General features: G+C 40.0%; 1 protein-coding gene across 1 annotated transcript in view; it reads right to left on the reverse strand.

Moving 5' to 3' along the window:
* Window positions 1-73: 73 nt before the first annotated feature.
* Window positions 74-23374, reverse strand: part of LOC149316872 (alpha-catulin-like) — a 66222-nt gene continuing 42921 nt past the window's right edge. The window contains exons 8-19 of the mRNA XM_089518336.1: window positions 23173-23259; window positions 22200-22358; window positions 20301-20393; window positions 19277-19427; window positions 11035-11072; window positions 9570-9620; window positions 9286-9440; window positions 4832-4880; window positions 3237-3293; window positions 2955-3074; window positions 1753-1836; window positions 74-1654 (exon numbers count right to left, since the gene is read on the reverse strand). Of these exons, the coding sequence (XP_089374462.1) occupies window positions 1484-1654; window positions 1753-1836; window positions 2955-3074; window positions 3237-3293; window positions 4832-4880; window positions 9286-9440; window positions 9570-9620; window positions 11035-11072; window positions 19277-19427; window positions 20301-20393; window positions 22200-22358; window positions 23173-23259 (1215 nt within the window). The 3' untranslated portion in view covers window positions 74-1483. The remainder of the gene's footprint in view (window positions 1655-1752; window positions 1837-2954; window positions 3075-3236; window positions 3294-4831; window positions 4881-9285; window positions 9441-9569; window positions 9621-11034; window positions 11073-19276; window positions 19428-20300; window positions 20394-22199; window positions 22359-23172; window positions 23260-23374) is intronic.

Raw genomic sequence — 23374 nt, forward strand, 5'->3', positions numbered from 1 at the left:
TTTATGTTATGTACTTTAGAAAATGAATCCTAAATCTGACAAGTTATAACCAAACGCCTCTTGTTGAGGTTTTTAGCATTGAAGCATATGTCCGAATGAGGTACAGTGGTTGGTAGTCAGAGCTAAAGTCTTACCAGCAAACACAGGAATCCCTATCCCATAATGGCTTCACATGTGCACCTGGCCTACAGGACATTTCTTCCCACCTACACATGTCTCAGGGGAAAGGTGAGATGCAGTTGGAAGTGACAGAAGAAGAGAGGCAGAAATGCTCCCCTGCCATTTATCTTCTGCCTCAGTTCCATTTTGCATGCTGAAATTGAACAGGACTGAGGATCCTTTTTTGCCACTGGTTGTTTGGCTTCTATCTTAAGGCAAAGTAAATGTGCAGGGAAAGGAAGAATGACTGATATTAAAATCTGAACAGTGAGATTTCAGACTGATGTACTTATTGGTCTATCAGTTAATACAGTAAGTGTACATACATCTCAAAGAAGCTTGTTATTTAATCTGTACTAAAAAAAACAAAAACAAAGTAATGCCCTCTTTGTAGTGACTGGCTTTAACACCTACGATTTCCAAATGGAACTTTACCACATGCTAAAAATGAAGGCTCAAGCATTAAATTTAAGGCCACAGTAGGAAGTTAGTCCCACTAAACAGTTTAGGACTTATTTTTGATAGTGCTTAGATTACATTGTAAAATTTCTTCTAATATAAAGATGTGTGTAACACAAAAAGGAGCAAGACAAAAGCAAGCTCTTAGTTGTGCCTTGTTTCTATTAGCTCTACTAATGATCTTTTTTTTTTTTTTAGTTTTACATTGGTAAACATGTTTTATAAAAGTGAGGTTTTCTGAAGGCTTTCATCATTAAAGCTTTATTGCAACTAGCTGATAACTTCTACAAGAAGGGACAGCAGTGTGGATGCCTTTGGACTAATACATTTGGACTAATCTAGCCCTTTAAGAAATGCTGCCTTTTTCACCTCCCACCGATTTCTGTTGCCCATCGAGTTGTTAAAGTGGTACCTGTGGCAACCTGGACCCGATGGTGGGAGATAGTGGTTGAGACGCTAACCCAGTCCCTGTTAATTCCTTTTTCAAAGTAGCCCTAATAGACTGGGGTCCTAGGCTCACACAAGTTAATTAAAAACAGTAGTTTTTCATGTAACATATCCAGTTCATGAGCATAACCATCCATAGCAGCATCCTTGGGATATGAAGAAGAAGACGTTCATGAATGTACATGATTACAGAAAGCAGTATTAACAGTGAACAAAAAGTATTTCACTTTACAAAAGTATGCAGCCATTAAAGTTGACTGTTTCTTTTGTTGACGGCTAAGTACCGTGACATCTATTAGATGTGAAAAGGTTACAACAGCTCTTTCTAACCTGGTTTTACCTTTCTCAAAAGAAAGCAATTAGGAAGGGTTTCATGTACAACTCCCATTAGGAAATCTTTTCATTCCCCTAAAGCGCCTTAGAAGTGTTGGTTGTCCAAAACGGTGAGGTTTGCTACATGTTGTTCTAAGGTTCTGATGCCAAAAAGGTCATTTCTTCTGACCAGACCACTGCCTTCTCTTCCAACTGTATGTAGACCATTTTCTTTCCAAGGCCGATGTGCTCTAAAATAGCCATTTCCTGCTGTATGCTGTTGTTAAAAAACAACAAAAACAATTTGGTTTGAAAAGCAGGATCTACACCCAGAAATAGGTTCATTTGTACACATTTGCATGCATATCATCTCACCTTTGTCAGCAACTTACAGCTGAGTGGAAGAACTTGAGTCAGTATATCCAGAATGCACTTTACTTTGTGAATACAGGTTTCTACCTACCGGTAAATACAGAACAGATTAAGTGGAAATGACTTTGTCAAATATGTTTATGAAACATCTTCTATAAAAACTACCTTTCTCTCTCAAGCACATCCAGTAGTGGCTCAACCTCCATTGCAATTTTTCCTCTTTAGGACATTTCCCTTTTTCTGAATTCTGAATACGTTTGCATACTGAAATAAATAAGAACTGCACAAAGCTATAACAGTTTATTTGTTCATTTAAATTGCCTTTTTGCAGAACTTTCTGTTGAGATGTGTCCCAAAAGCACAGATTTTAATTCAAGATATTAGGGTCCAAAACACACTGCAGAAATAATCCAGTTTGACACTACTTTAAATGCCTGGGCTCAGTACTAGGGAATCCTGGGAACTGTATTTGATTGTGGCACCAGAATTCTGATAGAGAAGGCTAAATGTCTTACAAAACTAAGCAGTTCTCAGAATTCCTTAGCACTGAGCCAGGGCAGTTAAAATGGTCTCAAAATGGATTGTTTCTGCAGTGTGTTTTGGACTTAAGTAAACTAACTAGTCTGTCTTTCAGCCAGTTATATCAGTTACATATCCAACTGGTGAAAAGGTAATTTATGAGAGTTCTTGAAAGGAAAACTGTGTCTCCTTTTTCACTTCCTCGCACAAAAGCATATTACTAGTGTTGAGAAAGGAAAACACGTTTTACTGTTTTCAGAATGCTGTGAAGCAAGCAATACAGTAGCAAGTATCTTTCACCAACTGCTACTTCAGGCTTTTTTCTAAAACACAAGAACAATATACTTGAGGGCTGATGGCAAGATGCTAAGGGTAAAAGTAAGACCTCTCAACACAGTGGCACTTTCCGGAGCACAAAATTTGTTTTTAGTAAGCTAGTTATTGCTTGGTTAAATGGTATATAGTATTCCAGTCTGTATTTTGACATTACAGTAGCATCCAGAATTCTGAGCAAGTTGAAAGTGGCTTATGGTAATTTAAGAATTTGACTAGCACACTTTTATCTGCACACTTTATTCAGGATTTAACATGAAAAACCAAACACTAGGTTTTATAGAACAAAAATAAGATAGGAAAAACTAAACATCTGAAGCAGGACTCTGTTTAAAAGATATTGAACAACTTACCTTTGTAAAAGTTGCAGTCTTACCCTGGACAGGAGTTTTAGCTGTTACCTGAAGCTGCTGATATGCAGGGACAATCTTGTCAATCTCTTGCAGGAGCAATGGTTTATCATCATCTTCTAGCTGAAACAGATGTCAGTTAGTTAGGCATGCTATAGAATCTGGACGAAGATTGTAAATTGTGAGAAAATGCAATGTCTAGAAATTTCTATTCTAGGACAAAATCATAACAACAAAGAGATCTCTAAAAAGCATTCATTTTAATATCTGGAAGCTGTACTGTACCTGATTAGAAAAGGAAAGAAGAGTGGAGGCAAGCTTTAATCCTTCTGTAGCAAAGGCCTAACATGGAAAAAAGAGAAGTTAAATGTTGGCTCATCCCACAAGCAAAAACAAAAAAAGATCCTCCCTTTCACTATGGAGTTTGGTCATATTGCCTTTGCTCCTGCGATAGATATAACTTTAAGAAGGTGATCTTATCGCATTTCCCTGTTGCCAGGCAGTATGCAGCCCATATCAATTTGGGCTTCTGCTGCAGCTTTTCAAGAATGGGAAAATCCCGTTCTTGAAAAGATGCGAGAGAAGCCCATTGAAGCCCAGGTTGCATATGGGCTGTGTACTGCCCGGCGACGGGAAAATGCAATAAGATCCACCTTCACATCCCATGTCTATTGCAGGAGTAAAGGCAGGGCAAATTAGCTTACTTGCTAATTAACTTACTTGCTGTTCACTGCTATGATCTTTGGAATAGCGGTATATAAATAAAACAAATTATTGGCGGGTTATAGACCGCCCATTTGGGGCGGTCTGGACCCGCCCCTTTCCCCGGAGTATCGGGGCCTCAGTGGCCAGAACGGCAGCCGCTGAGGCCCCGATCCGCCGCTTTTCAGGCTGCGGGGAAGCAGCAAAATGCCGTTTCCCCGCAGCCTGAAAAGGGGTGTCCCTGGGGCTTCAAGCCCCAAGGACACCCCGCGGCGGCGGGGAAAAAGGGGCCGCTTGGCCCCTTTCTCTTTTAGTCCACTGGACGCAGCCATCTGAAGGCTGCGCCCAGCGGACTAAACCAGGAAGGAGCTCCGAAACGGAGCTCCTTCCTGCTCCGTGTTCAGGGCGCACTAAACGCCCTGGCGCGGAGCAAGGACGTCACGTCCGCGCCGCCCCGTCAAGAGGCGGCGTGGCCGTGATGTCCTCACGGCGGCGGCCATATGGAAGGGCCACCGCCGTTTAGTGCGTGACGAGCACGCACTAGGGTTAGGGCAGTGCGGAAGCACCGCCCTTTTGTAACCCTAGTGCGTGCTCGTCACGCACTAAAGTGCCGGCCTGTAACCGGCCATTATTATTATTAATGTGATAAACTCTTACATGTGCTAGGCTTGCTGCTTTGTGACTCAACTAGTCAAATACAGCTCAGAAAGGATATATTTGGCAGTGTTCCTATTGTTTTTCCAGTACATTTATGATGAGCTCCTATATGTGGCTGGTGAGCTGTATTTGGTTTAATGGGCCACAAACTGGACACTCACAACAAATGCATGTATGCAAGAGCTTTAAAATTTGTAATACTCCATGTGCACATATACATCTCTGAACAACCACATTTCCCTTCCCTCTGCTGTCTTCAAGGGAAGGGAACCACTGGTCCTTCAGATGTTTTCGACTGTGGCTTTCATATTCTTTCACCATTGGCAATGCTGGATGGAGTTTCTAAGTGTTGAAATGCAAAACATCTGGAGGGCCAAAGGCTCCTCACCCCTGCTCAAAGAGGAAGTCACAAATAGTTTCTTGCAGTAATTTGTAGAAAATGCTGGATGGTGATCCAGTGACGTTCTACTGCCCCAAATATATTGGTCAAAACAAATACTACTTTTTGATTGCTTTATTACCTCTGCTTGCTGAAATAAGTCCTGGGTTGTCTTCAGCAACCCCTCTCCCCTAAATAGGAACAAAAAGAAAAAGAAAAAAAAATTCACCAACAACCTAAATATAATTTAACCTACCATTCCTATGAACCCAGAAGCCTAAGTAGAATAAAGGTGTAAACTTCACTAACACAGAAAACACACCACTCAGACAGATCTGTTATCTTGATGGCTAGATTAGGAAAGACTATTCTAGGCTTAGGGATCAGGTTGCCTGATAAAACAATCACAATGATTTTGCATCTACTACAGGATAGCTGTCTTTCTAGGACTTGGTCTGGAATTACTCGATCTGAACTCATGTTCACACTTCAGAGTAAAATCTCTTCGCAGTAGGTGTTACTTATTTTTGAGGAAACATGCAGATGATTGGAATGGCAGTCCTTCAGGCAGCTCCAGCCGCACACACACAGAGATTTGGATCTCTGCAAATAAGCAAGTTTACCAAGGGTATAAAAAGAGATTCAACCAAGGAGGAAATCTAGAATGTCAACAACATTTAAGGTTAGTTTATCCCTCTCTTGCTGAGGTTCAGAATAAGAACAGCCACTTGCTAAACACCAATTTTTTGGATGTCACCTATCAAGTCCTTTGAATGAAAAGGAAAGGTCAGGAATACAATGTTCCCTATCAGTTATCTTTGAGAAGTTCCCCAGACCAAACTCCCAGAAGCCCCACCCAGGATGGTTATTGAGAATCCCTGGCACTCAGCATCAGGGATTCTGAGAATTGTAGCAAATATGATAAAAACTCTTTCATTGTATGGAAGTGGAAACAAGCCTTTCTTTGAGTTGGTGAGAGGAATCAACACAACTTGGGTTTCTCCGCCCAGAAACAGGACAGAAGACCTAATGAGGTCTCACAATAGCGAAGTTACAAAACAGACTTTGCAAGCTCCTCCCTTTCGGCCATCAACCGGTTCTACTTCCTGCCTTATCCAGTTCAGAATTTTTTCTTATCAGTTCTACATTTCTGGTAACCCTTGCTGTCTATTTAGCTGTAGAAGTGCTCTTCCTCCCTTTCTCCTTTCCCCTTCCTTTCTGATTCTGCAGTGGCTCTTTCTGAAGAAATATCTAGCAGTAATAAAGAGGACAAGTTCAGGATGCCTTATCTCAGCCATCAGCAGCTTCCTGAATTCACCCAGGTTCTCTGGAGTAGGTTTCTGCCATTTCCAGTACCAAAGAGAAGCCAAAAGAAACACATTCACATCCAGGCAATCAGGCATATCCTCCAGATCAAAGAGATAGAATGGATGCCTTCATCAAAACATTTATCAGGAGTGAGGTTGAAGGCTTTCATGGCCAGAATCCATGGCTTTTTGTGGGTTTTTTGGGCTATGTGGCCATGTTTTAGAAGAGTTTATTCCTGACGTTTCTCCAGCATCTGTGGCATTCTCTGAAGATGCCAGCAACAGATGCTGGTGAAACGTCAGGAATACTCTTTTAGAACATGGCCACATAGCCCGAAAAACCCACAAAAACTATTTTGCAGGAGTTTACTCCACCATCTTAACAATCATGAAGAAAGGAGAGGTCTTCAGGTCCATCTTGGACTTAAAGCATACAAATGCTCTAAATATGAACAAATGCTTCCACATGGAATTGCTGTACTCCATCTGGGAGGCCCTGCGGACAAGCAACTTCCTAGTACAGCGTGCCCGCGCCATACGCGGGCACGCCATACGCGGCCTTGAGCATATGCGCTCAAGCCACGGGGCGCATGCGGGGCGGCGCATCCCATTCAATTGAATGGGCGCACGCGCCCATTGCGCCCCGCGCACTCCCGCACCGCCGCACACGAGCCCCATTGTTTCCAATGGGGCTCGAGCATAGGCGGAATTCGCCTTGCGCGGCGGGATCCGGAACGGATCCCCCGCGTAAGGCAAGGACGGACTGTATTCCTGGATCTTGCAGAAGGCTATCAATATATTCTTGTTGTGGTGGGAAATAGCGATTCTTCAGATTTGCCTTCGAACAACATCATTTTCAATTTTGGGCCCTGGCCTCAATTCTGAGGGTATAAATGAAAGTCAGCTCACCTGAAGTTGCAGGGCATGCACGTAAATGATGTGCTTTTGAAATCTTTCCAGGAGGCTCTACGTAGATTGCCCACATGCCCATGGTTTTCTGATAAACACCAAGAACAGCCAGCTGGTTCCATCACAGTACATTAGCTATTTGGAGGCTCTGAGACACTACCAAGGGCATGGTTTACATCTCAGGGGAGAGACAAAGCAACCTCAGGACAGAAGCACAGAAGATAACAGTATTTCCCTTAAGTATCTCTCATGACCTTAGCAAGGCTCCTAAACCTGATCTTGATCATACACATTGTTTCTTGGGACAGATTTCACTCAAGACTCCTCCAATGGTTCCTGCAACCATATCAATCCATCATTGCAACTCACAAACATCTGTTGTTGCATCTCAGGTCAGGTACTCCCTAGTAGGGTATGCTCACTAGTCCAATCTTGACAGCGGGCCGAGAAAATAGTCCTATCCCTTTCAACCCAGCACATGCAGAGAATAGTCAATCCTCAGGCAGACTTTCTGAGCAGACACACCTTGCTCCCCGGAGAGTGGAGTCAACACCCAGAAGTGTTCCGCCAACTGGAGATCAGATTCAGCACTTTGCAGACATGTTTGTGTCCTCAACAAATTACAATCCCCCTCCCAGATATTTCACCAGGTTTCTGTGTCCAAGAGCAGAGGACACAAATGTCCTACAGTACCAGTGTCTCTTCTCTTCCCTTTCTCTCATCTTCAGATGGTCAGGAGAATGAGGGAGAGGGCTCAAATGGTGTTCATTGCACCCTACTGACCCAGGAGACTTTGGTTTTTGGACGTAACGAGCCTGTCCCCGAAAGGCCTATGGTGTTTCCCACTTAAGCCGGACCTATTGATTCAGTGTCCCCTTTGGCATCCAGACATGGTTTGGCTCTAGCTAGCTGTCTGGAGGTTGAGCTGGAAGTTCTGAAAAAATGTAGGTATACAATATGTGATTGACATGCTTCTTTCAACTTGCAGGCATTCCATAGCAAGGATTTCTGAGGCCCTATTTAAGGTTTTTGTTAGCTGGTCCAAAACCAAGTCCTTCTGCTATAATAGGGCATCTGTCTTGCATCTCCTGGCCTTTCTGCAGAGAGGGCTAGTCTTAGACTGAATACTTTAAAAGGGCAGGCTGCTGCATTGTCATCAGTTCTGTGTAACACTCAAGGAGCCCCACTTTCCTCTCATCCATGTGTACAGTGGTCCCTTGGGACCACTACTATCATATCTCCCCCAGTCAGGCACTGCTTTCCATCTTAGAGCTTGCCGTTAGTTTTAAAGCACAAATTTGAGCCTCTTGGGAAGGTTCCCCCGAGGCTTCTCTCCTTACAGGTGGCCTTTCTGGTAGCTATCACTTCTGCTTGCTATATATCAGAACTGGCAGCTCTTTTGGTTAGGGAGTACCTTTGTACTTTTAGTAAGAACTACATTATTCTCCATGCTGACTATTCCTTCATGCCTAAAGTGCTTTCTACCTTTCACCTTTTACAAGATGTGGTTGGCCCTTCCTTTCCTTCTTATTTTTCTTGTGTGCTGTGCGTTCAAGCTGGGCTTGTAAGAGAACTGGTCTTTGAATAGCTGGAGGGGGGACCTGCAAAAGTTGGTTTTCTGGTTCAGCTATTGCAAGATCTCATTGGTTCTTCCTACCTATCTCTGGGCAGTGACAGACAAACCCAAATTGTGTTGGTTCCTTCTCTCAGTAATCCAGAATACACCTTCACAGTAAGTACCCAATGTGGCTGTCCCCACATCATCCTTGGCAACTTTATAAAAGGCTCTGGGTCTGATTTTATTGTTCCAAGAAAGCATGTGACTGATTTCTACAACAGGCCAACTTACATTATCCCACAATATTATATATATGTTGCTATAAATGGTGGGGGGGGGGGAGGAGAGAGATTTATCTGCATTACAGTATGTACAGTATTGTCCAGGCCAAACTAGGCATTACAATAAATGTTTAATGACTATGAAAAACAGCAATTGTACATGTAGCAGTCATTATTCTTTGTATTATAAATTCTAAATTTTACAACAAGCAACAAGTTAACATTCTGCACCCCCTATATATTTTGCAAAGTCCTATTATCAAGTCAGTATTATGGAGAAAACAGAACATGGGGTAAGTTTGCTGTTCCTGTTGGGAATCAAGAATAAAATATATAGTTGTCATTTTCTTGTTCAAGCCACACATTTGTCATAATATCTAGTTTAGGCTTTGAAATAATGAAGAGGGGGGAAAAAATCCAGGTTTAGATGAGGACAGGATGGGACACAGAAAGACAAAAAAAAATCACAAAAATAATGTTTGACATTCTGCATACTATTTTCTTCTTTATAATCCTCCTTCCCTGCCCAGTTTGTGATTACCTTGTAAATAAATACATGGAATAGGCCATGCTGGAGAGGCCTTGAGCATGTCGTACAATCTCATTTTCTGGGTCTTCCCATTTCTCCATCTCAGAATCAACACAGATTGCCAGTTTATGCACTTCTATGCCTAATTTCCCAAGTTTTGTTTGTTCCTGGAAAAACATAAAAGTTATTCCCTTTTGGTCATTGTATTATACAGGCTATTCCCTTTTGGTCATTGTATTATACAGGCTAATAACTAGTGTAAATATGTATTAGTGGATATATAACAAGTATCTTACCTCACTGTCAAGTCTGACTGGCTTTAAGGCTTTCAAATTTGAATTATGTTTCTGTTCAAAAATAATAATAAAAATTTACTGAATGAGATTTGATTCCAATATACTTATTAATCTAAATTCCAGAGTGAACCATAGCTACTGTCACAAATGAGGTAAAAGAGACTATATTGAGGTCAGTGAAATAATATGGTAGGGGAGTAATACTGGAAGAAACCAACTGCTTTTTTGCTTTCATGAACTTGCTTCCTTTTAAAACATATGCAGTGCAATTCTTGATGGTTCATTGTACATGACATCTATGTGTTATAGTACTTGCTAAGTACTATTTTAGTTACAAATATGTGAAGCTGTCTTACACAATGTCACAGTGTCTAGCTTAGTATTATCTACTCCAACCTTGTTCAGTCTGGCACCCTAGATGTGTCAGATGACAACTCCCATCATCCTCAGCCAGCACTGCACGGTCCACGCTGGAAGATATTGTGGCCTGTAGCCCAGCATGTCTGGAGGTTACCAGGTTGCAAAAGGTTGCTCTTCTCTGAGTTTGAGTGGTTCTCCAAAGCCTCAGAGAGGTCATTCATATACTCTACTACCAGGCATTGTTGTCAAATGGACAATGCCAGCAACTTCATCATGAGTCTTTAGGAGTTTGCTACCCCGAACAGAACTGTCACACAGGAAGGTATGTTGTGTCATTGTGAAAAACTGATCTGCTGGGTAGTGAGCTAATACAATGACCTTCTTGTAGAGCCTGTGTTAAACAGAAGTAGTTTTCTGCAGCAGTCACCTGTGTCACCTGACTCAATGAAACTGAGCTTTAAGTCAACTTTCCCTCTACCAATTTTCTCTATCTTTCAAGATTACTAACTACTGAATTATGACTTGGTACACACTGTGCTGCACTTGGGGAGGACGGGAAGACTCTGCCAGACCCTGTCAATAATGTGGAACGTCACAACATAGTGGATAAAATGCTTGAAACTTTATCTTCTAAGGCTGGCTTATGCCAATAAAAGTACCAAAAGGTAGGTCCTCTAGTGCAGGTTTTGGTGAAAGCTGACCATAGATTCACACCAGAGGACCTAGAGATTCCTAGGGAAAACATATTAATCAAATCCGTGGATAAACAGATCCGCAAAAGTCAAAGCCGCAAATGTGGAGGGCTGACTGTATTTCATAACCCCTCCCTGAGTTGCAGGTGGGGTAGGATGGCCTTCCAGAGGTATCCAGCACCTTGTCAACGTTTGCAGAATGCAAGCTGCATTTACTAATGTTGCATAAAGGCTTGTCCATCTTTCATATTTAGTGAGGGAACAGGTTTCTCTGTTAAGCATGGGCACAGTGATATGATGCTGTTGTCAATGAAACAAATATAGGTAATTAAGGTGGTACATGGGAAAGCAGCAAATTAATTGTTCAGCATAAGTAAAGATAAAGACAGTCATTTCTGCAAAAAAGAACTTACCCCTGGCCTGGGTAGTGACAGGTAAGCACGCTTTTCTCCTATGAACAACACACCAAAAGTAGTCATGTAGATTTCATACATGCCATCAAATTGTTTCATTTCTTGAGGCTGTGCAAAAATCTTTTTCTTACTAAAAAAATTACCTACCTTCAATTATTCCTCTTCATAGATCACACAGGATTTGTATTCTGACATTTTGCTTTCAATATAAAAGAATTTCTACTATTGTTTACTGGTACATCTGTAACTCTTTGAAGTCTTGACAAGTAGAATGGAAACCCCACTGTCCCAACACTAGCAGTTCTAAAATCTTCCATACAGACCTATATGAACTGCGAGAGTCTTAAGAGCCACAAGGGAAGACTTTCTCTCAATCCCACCATCCTAACAGGGTGAGTACATGGGACTTCTCAGTGGCTGCTCCCAAATTCTGGAATTTCTTTCCACAGGAGGCTAGGATGGCCCTTTTCCAAATCTCCTTTTGCAGGAAGGCAAATACCTTTTTGTTTAAGCAGGCTTTCGGTGTGTAATTTTTCTCAGGGAGGCCTCTTATGGAGATGTGCACATTATTTTTAAATTTTGTGTTTTTAAAATAATTTTTATACTGTCTCAATGTGATTATTTTTAATTGTTTTTAAAATCTTATTGTTAGGTTTTAATTTATTCTTTTTGAGAGCCGCTTTTAAATGAATAAATGAATCAATCAATCAATCAATCAATCAATCAATCATATTTCTGAATGCTTGAGGGGGGGAGGAGGTTTCTACATTGAAAGAAAGCCCACATTACAAGAACTAGTACAATAGTTAAGAGGATGAGCTGTGAACCAAAAAATCCTTGGTTTAAAATGCAGTTTAATTTATGAACATACAGAAGTAGCCTCCATCAAGCCAGGATGCTAAAAGCCTCAACTCTTCATCCAAAATATTTTCTATTGTAAGAATGTCATAAAATAAAATAATTTAAATGGCAGTAGTGAAATGACAGTACTGAAGCACTTCAAATGACATAATAAAAAACCAACACAAAACTGCATACAGTACTTTCAAGGCTCATTCTGCTGAAATCAACATCAGCATATACTAGCCTAATAGAACCAATGGGACTTAGAATTACTTAAACTCTTCTGATGGCACCAGTATTATTGTGTCACAGGAATTGCCTTTCCAATTTTTTTTTATGAAGCATTGGGTAAATTTTGGTATCATGCCAAAGCTTATCACACTAAACTGTTTAGATCTCAAACTGTGGTTTGACCTTCTAAAACATACAGTGTTTTAGATCTACCTGCTTGTTCTGTATCCATATGCTCACTGATACTACTTCTGGGGTTCAATGGCCCCCAGTGATGGTGAAGCTGCCATCTGTCATGGTTTGTTGATTCAGAGCCCATAACAAATCAGTCTTTGTAATGTCATATCAAGTCATGGTTTCTGATCATGGTTTTCTGTCGGCAACAGGCCAAGCTTGCTACTTCAGACATTATGCAAAGCTACAGATAAGCTATCTATGCTGATAGTTCAAAGAGAAGTATATGGTTGCCAGTTGAAGTGTGTATCCCTGATTTCCCAAGATCATATGGACATCATTGGGGGGGATTCTGGACCTGGTGGCTTCTGGATGAGCTAGATTGGCTTGATATTCAACTTCAAAATATTTCACATGCTGCTTCCAAGACTAGGACATGATTTGGATTTGGATTAAAACATCAGGAAACATGTCATGCATAAAAGTTGTTCAGCAAAGGCTGCATCTGCACTGCACAAATAATCCAATTCTGGAAATTGTAGTTTTGTGAGATATTTAGCCTTCTCTACTAGAAAGCACGGGGCAACAACAAACCACAACTCCCAGAATTCATAGCATTGACCCATGGCAATTAAAGTGGTGTCAAACTGGATTATTTCTGCAGTGCAGATGCATCCTAAGACTGACTAAGACTGCACTCTCTTCCCTTGGAGGTTTTTCAACAGCTTGGAGGGGCAACACTCTGGATTGCTTATGCAGTGGATTTCTACAGGGGGTTGGATTTGATGGGTAGATAGGATCCCACCCAATACTATGGTTCTGTGTAACCCATACATGTTATTTATCAATTCACCTCCTTGTTGAATAAGAATTCGACACAGGCACATTCATGGACCTCCACACAGGTGATTGAGGCTGGATTAATGCAGTTAAGAATTAAATTCAGTTCAACATCACAACTGTCATGGCTTCATCCTACGGAATCCTGGGATTTATAGTTTGTTGTGGCACCAGAGCACTCTGACAAGACTAAATATCTCACAAAACTACAGCTCCCAGAATTCCATAGCACTGAACCATTGCGGTTAAAGTGCATTAATTCTGTAGTACAGTTGCTTTGTACTGGTAGAGGAAGGAACTTTGGTTTCTATGCTATCTGTGGGAGAAGGAAGGTTGCTTCTTCTTTAACCATCTTAGAAATACAGTAGGGCTCAGGTGGAGATAGTATGAATTGGTCTGTCCCTCTTTCTTCTAAATGGATTGGCACTGAAAGCAGATATTTCTACTACCTTGGTAAAATACCAGAAGAAATGGACATCTCCTGCACCATGGCCTGCAAGGAAACATATGCTCTCACCAAGCAAGCAAAAATGAAATTAAATAAAAATCTGCAGGCCAGTAATTCGTGGGCATATTTATTAGGCTGATCTAACCTGCTGTATCATCAGCAAAAATATAGGTTTGACAACTGAATGCCATCTCCTCAAGATGACTCAAAATTGCATTCAGAGAGGCAAATTAATTATCTTTTAGGGAGGACTGTGGTATAGTGAAGTGTTGGACTAACACACTGGGAGACCGAAGTTCAAATCCCCACTCTATCATGGAAACTCACTGAGTGTCCTTGAACAAATCACACTCTCTCAGCTTCATAAGGAATGTAAGAGCAAACCCCCTCCGAACAATTCTGCCAAGCAAACTTTATGATAGGTTCACCTCAGAGTAGCTATAAGTCAGAAATGACTTGAAGCCACACAAAAAAGGTAGGTATATACAAATATACTAATATATTTGCAGCTTTTTCACTTAGATACCAAGGATATTTATCAAAGAGTCTTTACAAGCTCCAGTCTGGTTTTCAAGTGGGGTTTCATTTGTAGGAAGGAGAAACTGGCACATTCTCCTCCACTTGAGCACACAGATAGTCTAATGTATTTATTCAAGTAATTACTCACACATTCCCCACATCAAAAGCAAAAAAAGAGGGAGTATATATGACATCTGTATGATAGCAGAGAGTGTGGACATGACCTCTCTCTCCTCCCTGGCAAATGTTTTCAAATCTGGTCATAGCAGTAGCAAACCTAGTCTCACAGACCAAGAAACCTTCTAAGAATAACCATTCTGACCTCAGAGTATCAGAAAGAAGATTTTAGTCAAATTGTTCAGAGGAAGGAAAAGGAAGAAAGACATGCTTTGCTGCTAGTTGGCACCTAAAAACAAAGGCCTAAATGCAATGTTATAAATGTCAGGATAGGTTTTGAAGGTGCATGAGAGGATTGCAAGGAGAATCACCCTGTTTGGTTCTGCTGAAATAAACAACTGCATCACCAGAACAGCTCTGCTCATTCCATGATATAGTTGCAACCATACTGGATTTATCCAAATATCACTCCAGTTCAGTCTTCTGCCTCTGGTAATTGGCAGAGAAGTACATCAGCAAAAAATATGCAACAGCAATGCCACTAAAGAATACTCCATATTCCGTTCACTGACTCTTAAATTCAAAGAGCCAAGGACTCTGAATGCACTGTGGAAAGGACAGAACATATGTCAAAAGGAAAGGGGAACAGTAAACCAGAACTGGATGAGACTGGAGGCGGCTGAGAACATTTTTTTTTTTTTTGGGGGGGGGGATGCTGAGTCAGTGCTGAAATAATACAAACTGCACTTCTGCTTCTCCCATAAAGTAAAGAGAACACAAATTAAAGTTGAGCCAAACTGTTCATTGTAAAAATACACTTCATTTATTAGAAAGTGTCCAGCACATTTGGGTTGCTCTTCATTCTTTAACCCCCATCAAAATCACAGAATGTTTGCCCCAGAAATATTAAAAACATACCTTTCCCATCCACATTCCAAATATCAAGCTCAAAATTTGTAAAGTGGCATTTAAAAAAAAATACATTACTGTAAAAATATAATGTTTGTAAATTAAGAGGTGAGGACTAGCCCATAAATAAAAGAATAGGGGAGAGCTGGATAATGGCATGTATCTCCTCATGATTCTAGTTTTGCACTGAATTCTTCATTGAATGCCAAATAATCCGTTTATTCTGATATAAATTGTCGAACTATAGCCAATTATTTTAGAAGACTGCTCCCTCCCACTTTATCTTTAAGGGTTACATTTAGATCATTTCAAATGCACAAAAGGTCAACAGATTTTAGCTGCATAGTATATATACATTTCCTAGCTTTACATAGAATACATAGAAAACATTTCATTGATAATGTTATACAATATAATTTAAAGTGCAACACCATTTTACCAACAAGGTTTAAGGTCATTTAGGTGTAGCTCCTAAAATGGAGAGGTGTGCTTTGGGTTTAAATTCCAGTTTAAAAGAAACTTGAGAAATACTGATTCTACTGTCTTCTTCTGGGTCAATGTGCATCTCAGCTATGATAAATTAAATGGCTAGGCCTACTTCATGGTTTATATAGAAATTGCATTTGCCACAGCAATGCAATGGGTATATCCCATGCTCATAGTGTTATATGGTGGCACAATACTATCCGATCACAGTTCTTCTCTGTGTGTCCACTGGATTATTATTATTTTTAAATCCGGCTACTTCTCATACTTTGGGTCTTGATCTAGATATCCCTCTAGAATTAACAGGATTTACTTTATTCTTGAATAGCCATCTCTACCAATTAGTACTTAAACACAAAAGACTTTCGCTGAATAGCAGCTCCTATGTTAACTGGGGAAAACATATGTGCTCAATCCTCTGTTTTCGTGGGGAATCCGTTCTGGACCCCCCCCCCCCATGAAAATGGAGTTTTGCATATATTCAAGCCCCATTAGGCTGACATACCCCTCCATTCGTCCCTCGCATATAAGCAAGGGACATGGTTTCCAAAACCACGAGAAAGGAGAGAGGACTGTATTTGTCCATGGACATTTGTTTCTGTGAGTTGGAAATAGTGTCTTTTGCCTAAAGACACAAATCACAATCAGTCCCTTTTGTGTTAATGTTGTTTAAGCTTTTTCAGAACTTCAGTCTTAGGCCCATAAAACAGAAATAAGGCCCCAAGAAGAGAAAGGAGAAACTCCTTGTCAAATGTGCTAGTTGTGCTTTTAAAGATAATTCAGCAATACCAAAAAGAGGGGAAAGCACAGATAAGATAGAAACACATTTTCTTTATGCTATTTCCAATGAGCACTAATTCATGTTTTTCAAACCTACTTTACCATTTGTATCTAATTTTTATAAATTAGATGAAGAGTCTGCAACAGAAGAAACAGAAAAAGATATAGATTTAAGTAGGAAAGACAGAATTTCTTCCATTTTTTACAGCCATAGAATGTATAATTAAAAAGATTGTATGTACAGCACTGTGTAAATTTACAGCGCTTTATAAATAAAGGTGGATGGTAATAATAATAATAATAATAATAATAATAATGATGATGATGATGATGGCTGGCCTTCAATTGCAGTACTGCAGCAAGGCTAGATAACATCCAGTTATTTAAAACCAAACATCTGGCAGGAAATAAAACTCTCCTTCAACCAGATCTGAATTAATCACTCTGCTAAGGATGCTACAGATATCCATTATGGAAGCACAGCTTCTGTGCCTTTAATAGTTGTATGTAAAAAGGAAACATTTGCTAGATGCCACTTAATGCTACAGCAGCAGCACTGCAAAGAAATTGTAGCTGAAATTTTTCTATACATCTCTTAAGAGCACAAAATTTCTATTCTGTTGCTCCTACAGGATAATATAGAAGAGATGCATACCATTTGATCAAATTCTGGCACATCTATCTGTTTTGTCCTATTCCTTTTTAAAAGTGCCTCCTGTATGTTTATCATTGTTCTGGAAAAGGGGGATTGCAAGAGTGTCCAGGGATTGTATGTGAGTGAATTGGACCACAGACACAAGCTAGTTAGCAATCACTCTAGGGAAAAATGGCACAGCAGAGTTTCATGAGGCATAGAGAGGAATATTTTCTCTTCCAAATCTGCTTTATCTCTGGTAAAGCATTACCTCTATCTACAACCTGTCTGAACAATACCCATGAAAGAGAAAGACCTCAGATTGCAGTTTGGCCTTGGGCTATATTCTTTTAATCATGCCCTGGGGTCGGTCGCACAAGTATAGAAGTCCAAAATAGTTAGCATACAGTAGTTCCAGGTCCTCTTAAATGGCAATAGATTATGAATTGGGAGCACACCAAGACAAATGCAGCCTTCCCTTTTGGCACATTGCAGTGGCTTTACTGAGTCAAAGCTACTGTTATATGTCTGATTTTGTCAAACCCAACTTCCTTTTTTGCCCTGAGTGATTGTTTTCAATAAAAGAGACAACTGAATAAATACATCAAACATTACATTTCTATAACATGAAGAATGGCACAATCCAATGAGAAAGTTTCCTTCATAAAAACTAAAAAGCCAAAGAGAAACCCTTCTCCAGAAAATCAAATTATGCTTATAAATGAGGTCTCTTGACAAATAACACTACAGTGCCTTAGGCAAGGACATTGAGAGACAAATTGGCACTTTTACAGTTTCTTTTCTACATGCTACACAAATACCAGGTGACTTACCAACCACAGAAAATAGGCCAAAAGTTGTGTAGAGTCATCAGAGAGATCCCATCCAAGCAGAAAGGAGAGCAGTTTAAAAATCAAATAGCTACATTCACTACATTGTGAAGTGAGCAGAATGAAAGCAGATAGTACAGAAATAAAGGGTGTTTCTTTTTACAAGAACATTGGACAGTTCTGGTCAGACTGAAAGAAGGCTTCTTTATAACTCCCTCACAAAAATGTTTCAACTGCTTTGTGTTACTAGTTATTCTTTGAAGTTAATTTATTGCTGCACCACCACGAAAAGCAAGGTCTACACAATTAGTTCATTGTGTAAAAAACTCTATTCCTCTAGAATAGTGGCTTTCATATCACAATGTCCTAGGGCTCTTTAGAAGTCTATCAGGACTCCCCAGTGTTGGACAAGCTGTCCTCAAAGCTTTTCCTTCACCAGCTGATAGGCATGAACTTTCCCATCACATCCAACTATCCTGTAGCAAAATGCAGGAATTCCAGTACTGACAAAGAGAGGTTCCTGTATTGTCAAATCAAAGTAGAAAAGACTCCTTGAGGTGTTCAAGGCTTGAAAACCACTTCTCTACAAGCATTAACTATGGGCATAATTAGGCAAAAACAAATTCTTTTTTTAAGTTCCATGCCATTCTCAAAGTGGGGGGGGGCTCAGTAAAATTAAAGTTACAACAGGCTCAGTCTCAGCATGATACTCATAATCTCTTTGCAAAACAAAATACTAGATGGATTCAGAATCATTATCTAAACACTTAAGAACTGCTTTGCACTTCATGTGGCATCACAGTGCACCAATGTTTGCTGGGTTAATAACTGTAATGGATACCTGCATGCCTCTGTAACCCAGGGTGGGCAACCTTATTAATGCTGAGGACAGCCCTCCCTCAGAGCTGATCTGTTGCATGGAGGGGGGGGGCTGCAGGCCACTTGTTGGTGGAGCCCATGGATACAGCCAAAGAGTCAAATCATCTCTCTCTCTCTCTCTCTCTGCCATGACTTTGTCTCTTTCTTTCCCTCATTTCCTACCCACTTAGCAGGCTGCTAGAGAAGAAACCAGTTACTTTTTCAGAGACCTGAACTGATCCTTTGCAGAAATGGCTTTTGAAATTAAGCAGAGGTCTGCAGGTTGATATTCTTGTCAAGCTGACATAGTTTAAACATCACTCCAAGGACATACATCATGTTCCTTGTTTTTGGAGCTTGATGCCTGCCCTCCAAACTTGTTTATACATTTTAGTGCAGCAGACACCTGAGTACCTGCCAAACTGTACAAAGTAGCTCCAGGTTGTCATTACAGATTTTGTGAAGTCTACAGTTTACATTATAACTATAGCACTCAGAAAATGCGTGTGCTGTAAAATGGTAGCTTGTATTTAAGTACAGTAGGTTGTCTGTATCTCAGAACAGCCCTCTCACCTCGTCTTCCTTCAAACACGTCACCGATTTCTCTTAAGAGCAGGGACATATCACTCAGCTGGGATTCCCAAGCCTCACAGAACACATCGAGATTTTCTTTTGCAATCTTACTAGAAGGATGCAGTGTCAGGGTTTCTGCAGCAGAGATTATCTGAAGGAAACAAAGCAGATCTTGCTTGTAACATGAAATTGCTAATCAACATCCATCCCCAGAGGCGAAGAACAAACAGTCTTTCATTTGTATTTTATTTTTTTAAAAAAAATAGAGCTAGCTAGCATAGCATTTACTCAGCAAAGCCTTACAAACATTAAGGGATTTCACTGGGAGTATTCTGAGCAAATTTATTCTGCACAAATGGCTTTGTTAAAATGAGTGAAGTGAGAAAACTCACTTTAGTTATATTTTGAAGCATAAACAATGTAATTCTCATTAGATTTCAAAAATTAGAACTAATTTAGATAGCTCTAAATGTTTTTCCACCTGAACTGTACTGTTGCCATGCAGTACTAGTTACCAAAACAATCCCATAACTTTATCCTAAAGCAGTATTACTACTGAGATATTTCAGAAGAAAAGGGTCTATAACATAAGATTCCCAAAAACATAACACTATTATTACTCCAAAGCCTGTTATGCTTTTTGCATTGTTATCTTTTGATATATCTGCCAGCATTTTGATACATTTTGTTAAAGGAAAAGCCATCAATCAGTGAAAGCCTATATTACAATCAACACAGGCGAGAGCTTTGGTAACTACATCTTACTAGCTAGGCTGGAGTACTTCATTCTGATTTTAGTAATAATTTGATTAAGGACTCCCTCTGGAGCTCTCTAGAAGGTCATAGAAGTTATCTATTTACTTACCCCTTCCTTCCTTCATTTTTCTTTCTTTCTCTGAAGTATTTATGCCTTCTCATAGCTTTGTTAGTTTCAGGGATCATATATTCAAAGGAGATACCATTCGTACAAATATACAATGAGAACATTTTTTTTCTTCACCAGGAAGTTAGAAAGTACACATACCTGAGGCCCAGTCACATGAAAAGTGTCTTCTGCATGTAGACAAGTAATTTCAAGTGGCTCTGTTCCAGAAACATGCCTCAATAAATGACATATCTAGGAGGGGAACAAAAAAAAAAAAAAAAGCCCAACTACCAATTATGTACCTCGTAAGGAATGCAACCTAACAGTATATTATGGATGGTAAATGAAAAGTTTCAGAATTTAGAAAATCCAGGATAAGACTTCAGCTTCACTGAACACCTAAAAAGCTGGGTGCAGAGGCAGCTTAACTCTTTCTCTGCTCATCATTTTCCTCCTTTACTCCCATCCCTAAGATCTTTCTTTCAGACACCATAATAAGGCTATGGAAAGGGGAAAAAACTAAAGGTTGCCAGACAAAGCGTTCAGAGCGTCCTTCCACAAATATCACTTCTCTTCTTGCTGTTTTACTGGAGATCTCTTTCTAGTTTGGTCCATGAGCATGCTTAACTCTCTTCTTTGAAATGAATTTTGACCCCATTACATGGCTTAGTCTGTCATGGAAAAAACAAGGCATTGTTGGCATTGTAAGGATTAAAAAAATATTCCATTACCTGAATGTAAAATTTAGTTAAATAAGACTTGTTCAGTCTTTCAGATGTCACTAGACTTTTTGTTGTTATACAGTTGCCCCTCCTGATTCGTGGGGGATCTGTGCCAGACCCCCCTTCCCGCAAATCCGGAAAAACATCAATATTGGAGTCACCACTGGTTTCAATGGCAGTGTGCTCCTATGTGTGCTGCTGTGCACACGCCTCAAACACACACACACTATTTTGTCCCTCCCTGCTTGCCAACCACGAACTGGCGAGACCACAGACTCCAAGTTCACGAATCAGGAGGGACGACTGTATTTGAAATCAATAGTATCAAAGGTTTGGCAGAACCATTTCCATAGTCAAAATGATGTTTTTAATTTTAGTAAAGAAGATGCATTAAAGACAGCAATTAGTATCACTACAGAATGAATTTAGAACAATGGTACAGCACCTCAACTCCCATTATGCCGAAAGAGGCCTGCTAACAAGGCTGATTTTAATAAATGCAATAGGTCAGCAACAGAGGTGTCAGAAAGGCTTCTAGTTACCAAGCCTTACCCTATGAGCATAAGCTGCAGTTCACCCTTGTTCTTCCCATCCAAATAGAAGCAGACAGCCAAAGCCCAGCATATCCCCAGGCATACAGTGGTGCCTCGGGATACGAAATACCCAGGTTACGAAATTTTCAGGATACGAAAAAAACCCATAGGAAATTATTGTTCCGGGTTGCGAAAGTTTTTTCGGGTTACGAAAAAACTTTTGGTGCTTTTCTGCGCGATTTCACACGGAATCGCGGCTTTTCCCCATTAGCGCCTATGGGAATTCGGCTTGCGAAAGCCTTTCGGGTTACGAAATTGACAGCGGAACGAATTAATTTCGTAACCCGAGGCACCACTGTACTTCAGAACCCCAATACTGTATAACGTAACAGCTATACTGTTAAAAGTCTAGAAAGGGAATAGTTAAAAGTCTAGGAAGGCAAAGACTGTATGAATTTTCCTAAGTGTACACCCCAAAATAGTAGTAATTTGAAGGCTCCAGATCCAGACTGATCCCGGAGGCCTAAGCAGTGTTAGGTTAATAGTTGGATGAGACCCTGGCAAGGAATAGCAGTTGTTATAGGCTATATTTTAAAAGAAGGTTATGGCTAACCACCTCTGAATATTCCTTGCCTAAGAAAAAAGAAATTATGAAATTAATGGGGTCAACGTAAGTTGACAGGTCACTTGAAAGCACATGCATACTCCTCAAAATAGGAAGGTGGCTTGAAGTTCTCATATTTAAACATTTTGGAACACTTCTTTTTCCAATAAATAAATTAATAAATATGGCATGAACCTACCTCTATCAACTGTTCTTTCTGTTCAGACAGCTTACAGCTATGTTCCGCAACAGCTTCTATGTTTCCTTCCGCTCCACAGATTTTTAGTGCTTTCAAAACCAGGTGATCTGAGTGATATTTTATCAGGTCTGCTGCGACAGACGTTGCTACACTGTGGAGCTTTGGTATTGGGAAAAACAATAAGAGGTTATTACACTGGGTAGTCTGTGGAGCACAAATGCTCCTAGGTAGAGAATATATACAAAGACTCCTGTTGGATTTCTCTTTAATCTGCAAATGATCAGTAATCACATATGGGTGGATAAATTTACATAAGGGTGTAAAAAAATAAATAAAAATAATAATGGTGAGCTACTAGCTTTTATGAATCCACATGCAAGGCTGGGGAATTCTAGGAGTTGCAGTCCAAAAAATAACTTTCAAAGAGCTACAGTGCAACTTCCTATGTTTCTTTCTTCATTACCTAACACTGCCACTCTTTCCCAACTCCTCACGGGACAAAAAAAACATTGAAGAAGCTTAATGATGGCATTTAACTGTAAGCTGATATTTTTCATTTGTTTCTTGCTCTCCTTTTTAGGTAAGCTCAAAGCAGCTCCAAGAAACCTCCCCAATCAGGTATGCGCTCTTTTTAGATTTTATAATACAAAACAGTAGCTGATCACAGAACACTTAATGGGCCACAAAATGTATAAATAAAAGCATTGGACATTCATAATTAATATGAGCCACAGTGAGCCAAATTCTGCAACCAAATTTAACAACTTGTGTTCTTGCATGCATGTCATACCCAGGGCTTCCATTCAGGTAATTATTTCATAATAACCTCTTCTGAAAAAAGGCTTGAGTGGCATGTTCAGTTAGCTGAAACTATTATTACATGGTCAAATCTCTAATGAGCCAACTATTTATTCTACAGAAATTACATAAGAAGACTCAAAATGTACTATAGATTGTAGTGAATTATACTTACTTCTCTGTGAAGTTCGTTCATGCACTGACACATTTTTAATATGGCTACTTCCAGGTCTTCTGTGACATCCTTTTTTTTCTGACTTTGCTGAAAGGAAACAATCCCGCCCCCGACCATACATTATTTCAGGCAATTCAGTTGTCCAACCAAATTTTTAAGAATAAGAATGAGTAGGAGTAATAGTAGTAGTGGTTGTAGTATT

Source organism: Sceloporus occidentalis, unplaced genomic scaffold, assembly GCF_023333645.1.
Source record: "Sceloporus occidentalis isolate IW3139 unplaced genomic scaffold, rSceOcc1.0.p SCAF_3, whole genome shotgun sequence".
Taxonomy (NCBI): domain Eukaryota; kingdom Metazoa; phylum Chordata; class Lepidosauria; order Squamata; family Phrynosomatidae; genus Sceloporus; species Sceloporus occidentalis.